The 7,969-nt window shown below is 40.1% G+C and overlaps 1 protein-coding gene across 1 annotated transcript; it reads left to right on the top strand.

Annotated features, from left to right (window-relative positions):
* Nucleotides 1–3,680: 3,680 nt before the first annotated feature.
* POLR1F (RNA polymerase I subunit F) lies at nucleotides 3,681–7,302 on the top strand. Its single transcript, XM_026105144.2, has 4 exons — nucleotides 3,681–4,045; nucleotides 4,222–4,363; nucleotides 5,361–5,569; nucleotides 6,837–7,302. The coding sequence occupies exons 1-4, from the start codon at nucleotides 3,828–3,830 to the stop codon at nucleotides 7,225–7,227; spliced, it is 960 nt and encodes a 319-aa protein (XP_025960929.1). The 5' UTR covers nucleotides 3,681–3,827; the 3' UTR covers nucleotides 7,228–7,302.
* Nucleotides 7,303–7,969: the final 667 nt, after the last annotated feature.

Raw genomic sequence — 7,969 nt, forward strand, 5'->3', positions numbered from 1 at the left:
TGGATGACTGCACTTTTCAGTATCAAGGCTCCAGTGTGCCATCTAGTGGATTTTTAGTATTTGCTATATATATTTTTTAACAAACAAAACCAGTGATATAGGGACGTCTGGTATACTGACAGGAATATCTACCTTTTTTGGTTAATGTCTTTGTCAGAAAAAGCAGTATTTTTCAGTTTAGCATCCCATATCTGCTCAAATTAGACTTTTCCTTGAGAGTAAAAATTTAATTGCTTTCACATTTCTAATCAAATGAGTTTTTACTATTGTTAATAATATATCTTAAGCTAATCCTTTCCACTGATCAATTTCATATATAATTGAATTGTGGCTCTCTCAAAAAATGATTCCATAAAACTAGCCTAAGAGAATTTCTTATTTATGTCCATAGGTTGAGACTCTCAAAGGCATTTAGATGCTTAATTCTCACTGACCAAAAATGCTATGGTTAGTTTGTTTCTATTTGGGATGAGGGCCAAAGACGTTGATAAAAGCCTATTACCATACAATTTTAAATAAAATTCAGAGTCTGAATAAAGTTCCCTCAGCCTGCTAAGTATTACAGCAACAACTATCATTAAAAATAGTGTAGCTCTGAAAAACGCAGAAACAGCTAGAATATTTGAAAAACAAAATTCTGAGCATGACTCTAACTCTTCTTGTATTTTTAATACCCTTTTTTTCTAACTGTGGGACATTTGTATAAGAGTTTCTAATCTTGACAGACCTCTTCATTTCTTTATTTATACAGAGCAAGAGTTATGTGATGAGAAACCTGGGATGGATGCAGCTCCAAAAAATAGAGTCCTTTGAGGGCATAGCCCTGTTAGAGAGTGTATCTCCTGCTCCAGCATAGTGCCACAGCCACTCTTCCATCCTGTATCCATGCAGTGCATTCAATCACAGTTAAGACTTCCAGGATTTTAATGCTAGATAGAGGCTGCCCTTTGAATGAATGAGCTGCAGCTGCCACAAAAGAGCATGAATGAGCAGTTTATATGAGGCTCCTACCCAACATATGACAATAATTCACAAATCTGGAGTGAAGATGGCAATGACTGTGTTTTGGAATACAAGAAAAGACTAGCTGAGAGGTGCTGGACATGTGACTGTTGATGAATCTCCTTACTGGAGTCTGGCCTTGTTTCCATAAAGAGAAAACAAGACAAACACAAAGATAAAATAGAAAGCAAAACAGAACAGCAGTGACTGAAAATGCAGCTTTTGTTTCTGGTCCTGACTGTTACTGGCAACCTGACTGCTAAGAGGAAAACAGGCTCAACACAGTTTTATCAGCCTCTGTGAGATCTGGCAAAGGTATCAACACTGAGCTATTTAAGAAATTGCTTTTAACTGCCTTTTTGGACGCAGGCTCGTTGCAGTGCTGCAAAAAGGTCAGCTAAGACAGAGACTGATTTTAAACTGTAAGCTAATAGCTAGAAGCAAAAAGAAGATACACGACTATGAAAGAAGACAAAAAGACGAATGCCTATATGCCAGGATTTATATGTTACAGTCCAGGTGATTTTCAGAACTGAACCATGACTGGACAAAGTAACAATAGCATTTAGAGTCCTCTCTTTAGTCACAACATCTTTTATAATATAAAAGATGTTATTTTTTATAATATCCCTCAGGATAATGACAGTCCAAGAGCCATATGATGGGTCTGAAATAGCTAGGAGACACCAAGACAATGCTCCTTTTGGTTCAGACAGGCTATGCTGCATTAGCAAGCAGGGCTATCTTCACTGTATGTTCAGGCAAAGAAAATCTTTTGGTCATGTAGTATTTGAACAGTTTCAAAAGCTTTTGCATTACTTAACATTTTACAGGGAATGGAAGGATTTCTGATGTTTGATAAGACATGATATTATAGAACAATAGTATTTCTAAGGCTTCCACAATATAAAGCTTTAGTACCTTAATTAAAACTGATATACCAAACATTTCGTTCAGTAACTCCTCATGCAGATTCAATATCAGTTTAAAAGTGTACATTGACTAGTACAAGCTAGGCTGACATATTAAACTGTATTAAAATCAAATTTGATTTAAAATCAATCAGATTTAAATCAAAGAAAGAGTAACTTTTCAGGGCTTTGCACCAGTGTAGTCAAATCCATATAAAATCAAATCTTAAAGCAGAACTGTGCAACTTCATGCTCCTATGAAGTCTGACTGATCTTCTCTGCACAAAACTTGTTTTTGCTAACTAGCCCATTAGTTCCATTAGTTATAACAGGAAAACAAGCTTTTCCGCTATTACTACAGCTTGTTTTGTAGGTCATTTTGTAGGTCACTGCATCCCTTTTTATTTTATGATTTTTGTAAGTTTTATCTTTCCTCTTCCTCTGCATTTTAATACATAAAGTGTTAAAAAAATTCTCATTATTATCACAAATTAGACTCAGACCCTAGCAATAGAAAACAATTCAATTTTCTTAATATTCCCATATATGTAGAATAGCATACAAGATCGTTAAAAGCTGTAACAATAGTGAAATCCTATCCAATCTTTGTAACACAATCTTTTGTCTAAATTACTGAATGTCAAATTTAGGATCACAGGGCAATTGTATGTGTGAGAAGGGTCATTACATGCAAAATCCTTCAGCTGAAAAGAGAAATTAAATTATTCTGATCACTCAGACAATCTAAGGAGGAATAAAATAGTGTGGCTAAGAGTATACATATGGTTCATGGACATAAACCACTGTTCCCAGCTGCTTCCATATATTATCACATTTGTTGTTTTCTTCTGGAGTGCAGAAATGTGGGAGAGATTAGAGAAGAAGAGCAACTGATCAATAAGAATTTAGCTGACTGTAATACTAAATAGTACTAAGTATCCCAGGTACTTTCACACTGAAATAAAGAACTCGGGTATCTCAAAGCTGTTTTCTCATCTGTCTGGTGCTTGTTTTTTTAATGAAACCCCAAACCTTGAGGCAGGAGCACAGATGATGTACTGCTGCTCCCTGCCAAGATTAAATTTCTTCTTAGCACACACATATATATACATATGTGGAGAATTTCAAACCTAAAATGTAGGTTTGTAGCCCCAAAGATGGAAGCTCTTACTTCCATTTCCAAAAGACTTAGTGTCATCACCTCTGTTATTGTCGTCACTTTTGTCTTAAAAGATACTGAGGTGAGAACAGCTTAAATATGCTTGTCAAATGCAAATATAGATTTATTTTGAATGGTATTCTTTCTAACCTTACAGTTAAAGACTAAAGGCAATCAAAGTTGATTTGGGAATGGAATTCAAAAAATGGAAGTAGGACACACTTGCAATACTTTCTCTTTGATCCACCAACAACATCCAGCCCCTGCAGGGGCTTTTCATGTTTTCTCTTCTAATTCCACTTCTTTCAGACATCGAAAACTGAGGCCCTTCCGCCCGCTCCCGTCAGAGTTGCAGAGCTCGAAGGGGGCGCTGGAGGAGTCTCCCCCCGCCTGCGCCTCGCGCCTCCGGCCGCGCCGCCTGGCGCGACGGCCGCCGCCAACGGCGGCCACCGCCTTGGAAACCGAGACAAGTGCCCGGGCGCGCAGCCGGCTCCCCCGGGGCCCCACCCACAGAGCTGTGACGTTACGCCCCGCCCCTGCTGGGCCTGGATGACAAAACTTCCGGCTGAGGGAGAGGCTGGAGGTTAGCGGTATCGAGTTTTCGACTTGATACTCGGAAGTGCGTCGTTGTCCGAGGGCTTCCGTCACTTCCTCTTCCCGCCCAGGGAGGAGAGGGCGCGGGGCGTCATCGCGGCGCGCCGCGGGGAAGGCGTCGCTCCCGCCGGCGCGGCCCCGCTCGTGGCCGCAGCGGCAAGATGGCGGTGGTGGAGGAGTGGCCGGCGTCCGCCCGCCCGCTGCCCTGCGCGGAGATCCCCTCCTTCACCGTGGCTCGCGGCCTGGTGGGGCGCCGCTACTCCTGCCTCGTGGTGACGCCGCACCGCCGGCACCTCGCTCTGGCGCCGCGCTTCCTGGGCCGCAAGCGCACGGGCATCCGCGCCCAGCTGGACGCCGAGCTCCTGCGCTACTCGGAGAGGTGCGAGCGGGGGGCTCAGCCCGGTCGGGCGAGCCCGCCGCTGCCGCCGCCGCCCTCGACCCGCCGGCCTCCACCGAGGCAGGGGGAGGCTCCCGCCCCCCTCTGCCTCCACCCGGTGGTGGCTGTCACCTCACAGCCAGCCTCACAGCTAACTGCTTCCCCCCTTCTGCTTCCAGCCTTCAAGGTGTGCCGGTGGCTTACGACAACATCAAAGTAGTGGGTGAGTTCGGGGACATTTATGACGACCAAGGGTTCATACACCTGAACATTGAGGCAGACTTCATCATCTTCAGTCCCAGGAAAGGGAAGAAACTGGTGGTATGTAAATATGTTGCCATCTCATCGGTCCTTTTTTGTCTTAAATAATCAAAATTTTGCTTACCTCTGTCATAAAGAGGTCGGTGACTTTAGGTAGTGTTATAGCAGATATTTTCATAGTCTATATTGCGTGTCCCTAAACTTATTAAATGTTGATGCATCTTTCTAAGGATCAGATAATTCTTAAGTGTTTTGGTTTGTTCTCATTTAGTAGTGACTGGAGTGTTTAGAATGTCCTCAAGAGTTTCTTTCCTTCAAGTACAAGAGCAGTACACTAAATATAAGCCTGCACTTCAATAAAAAGTGATATATGACTCATGGAAGAGCTTTAAGATTGTTAACATTCTTATGGCAGTAGTTGAGGGATTCGTAAATTGAGAGTTGACTTATTTTTCTTGTGTTGTACTTCCTGAGATATGGCTTGTGTTCCTCTATAAATGTAATTGAGAACTAAATGTCTTCCCTTCTTGGGAAGAAAATGGAAAAAATCTGTGTAGCTCATTCATCGCTGATGAAAGTGAAGACAGATAAGGTTAAATATGCAAATATGTCACCAACACAGGGAAGGGAGTACTTACAGGTTTTTTGTCCATCTGTACTGCAGGCATGGTAGTGATCTTAGACATGTAAATCAGGCTTTAAATCAGTGTTGGACACTGGTGTGAGGAAAGAGTTAAATGTTCTGTGTAGGTATTTACTATTGCTAAATCTGAGAGTTGGGGGGTTGCCCATGTTTCTTTTTGATACAGTTTCAGTCATTCTAAGTTGAATAGGACTGTGTGGAAATAACTTTGGAATAACTTTAGGAGTAACCTGGGAAGAACTTTGGTTTTAGTATAGAAAAGTTTATGTATGAAGTAAGTTTATCTAACAGATAACTTGTGTGTGGAGAGTCTTGTGCAAAAGTGTGTATATGGGAAACTAATTGTACATTATGTGTGTCTTTTAAAGAGGTAATCCTTAATGTATCTTCATATTTTTTTTTTTTCCTTTTAAGGGTGTAATTAATAAAGTAGCGCCTAGTCATATTGGCTGTCTCATACATGGATGCTTCAATGCTTCTATACCTAAACCTGAACAAATGTCAGTTGTACAGTGGCAAGAGTTGGGGTTAAAAATAGGGGATGAATTGAAATTTCAAGTATTGCACTTAGATTCTGATGCAGCTGGAGTGTTCTTCATTCGTGGAGGACTGACTAAAACGAGGTATTGTGCCATACTAGGGCTATTTTTCTTAACTGTTTGATTTAATAGATTTGTTAACTAAATGATTTGAATTTGTGTCTTAATCTTTAAACTTTCTTGTTTTCACACAAACCTGTGTCTATATATAGCCCGTGTTGTCTTAAAGTAGACATTCTTGTGTTGAGGACTTGCATAGAAATTTTCTCTCAAAAATAAATGTCTTGAGCTTTAAAAATCTAAGTGTGCTGACCTGTGAACTATTGATTGTATAATCGGTACATGTTCAAAAATGTCTTTGCTGTCTAGCATAGCTTTAATTTTGAATATGCCTAAGTCTTTCAAGTCAAAGTGTTTGTTTTCTGAATAAGTTTTTGCTGGTATTTCCACAAACACGTATAAGTAGATACATATAGATGGTTTAAATGCTTCTGGAAAAATAAGACTACACTTGAATTCAAAAATGACATGAGAAAACACATCATTTTTCTCCTGTAACTTGTGCTTGTAGAGAGACACTGTAGATTTTCAGAACAGCTTGCTAGAAAAATTTTAAGAGTGACACCCCTTTAAGAGAGAAACAAATTTTTTGAGGGTCATTTGGTGGGCAGTAGTTTCTACCAATATGGTTATGTTTGTATCTAAAAGTACAATATAAAGATTACAGAGGCAATAATGGTTTTGGAGATCAGTGGAGCATTTTTTTTATCTTGAAGGATTCTCTGTGTTTTAGTGAATTCAGTATGAAACCTACAGGCTTTGTCCCCTATGCTTCAAGGAGAATCTTCTCCTCCTACAGTTACGGTTTAACTCTTTTCTTACTTGTCTTCCTGGCCTTTTTTTTTCCTCCCCTCCCTTTGACTCCACTGGCATTGTCTTTGTTCTAACCATGTGGACTTCGCCAAGGCAATTGCCTTGATAAAACCAGCAGTCTCTGTTGTGTATGATTTTTGGAAGTCATTGTCTGCAAGTCTGAACAGCTTAAAAAAAAAACCCTCTATTGCACAGTGTGGAAGTATGTATAAATATATAATCTGTGAGTTATTGGATAGAATAGTAGAAGGAAAAAAGGGAGTATCAAAATGGTATTGATTCTGCAGTAAGAAAGAGGTAATGCAAATTAAGCTGAAAGTATTAACTGGCTTTAGGTTTTGTATCATATTCTCTGCTTGTTTGTAGCAAAGCTTGTGTGTCTGGTAGAAATACTTTGTTTTAGCACAGCTTGACTTTTCACTGTGTGAGATGCCCTTAGATGTCTCTATTTTGGCTTATTTTCTATATTTATCTACAGCTTGCAACCCAGAAGATCTGAGACACTCACTGATGGTACAAATGTAGATGAAATTCAAAAGCTTGAACAGAAGAAAAATGGTTTGATTGACTCTGGGGGAGAAAACATCACAGAGGAACCTCTAGGTGATACAGATAATACTGGGAGGGAAAATACAGAAGAGCAAATGGTTGATGCTGTGAATGGGATATGTGATGATAAAAATAAGAAGAAGAAGAAGAAGTGTAAGCAAGAAGAACGGGAGCATGTATTGCCTACCAGTGACTCTAGTGGTTACCAGAGTGACCATAAAAAATCCAAAAAAAAGAAGAGGAAGCATTGTGATGAAGTCAAAGAAATAGAATTATCTCAACTGTCGCAAGAACCCAAAGCTAAAAAGAAAAAGGACTAAAGTCTGAAGTGCCTTTCTTGGATAAGATTTTGGACATTTTTGGTAAATTTCAAATAAAACCATATTTTCAAAGTGTGTGCTTGTATTTCCTTACTAAACAACCTGCTTTGCAAGGTGGGCTTATGTTTGTGTCTATATGTGCACCAAGAACTTTAAGGGCAGGAATTTATAAAGATGTGATAGAAACAGGATAGAGATAATATCCACCTTTCTTACTGACAGGAACGTAAGCCACAGAAGGACTGTGAAAGTATTTACAGGAACCCATGCATCACCTCTCTGTCCTCTTCCCAGGTGTAGGCATTAACCAGTAGCTGGTTATGATCTCTGCTACTCTAATCCTACATTTGCTGTTCAGTGGCTTTACTTTTGTAAGAAGGGTAGACTAGTCTCTCTGTTAGAGCTCTGGGAAACATCTAAATTCCCAGGTGCTGGGAAAAGGTGCCTATCCTCAGTCATGCTTTCTTGGTGTTTCTGCTTCTTAAAACTATCACTTGAATGTCATTTTGTGGAAAGCTTGGTGCTTATCTGTGGTTGAGGATATCTACTATGTGGAATACTTCTGGTGACAATGAGGCAAGGGCGTGTAGTTTCTGAATCTAAGTGGAGTTCACACTCTTTTTCTCAGGCTAAGGATGTTCTGTATGTGGGAACAAAGGGAAAAACCAAGGTGCCAGTGGTGCAGAACTGCAGTTTACTGTTTAATTATGCACTTCTGTTTTAGACCTGTTTCAATGCTGAA

The sequence above is a fragment of the Dromaius novaehollandiae genome, chromosome 2, assembly GCF_036370855.1.
Source record: "Dromaius novaehollandiae isolate bDroNov1 chromosome 2, bDroNov1.hap1, whole genome shotgun sequence".
NCBI classification, from domain to species: domain Eukaryota; kingdom Metazoa; phylum Chordata; class Aves; order Casuariiformes; family Dromaiidae; genus Dromaius; species Dromaius novaehollandiae.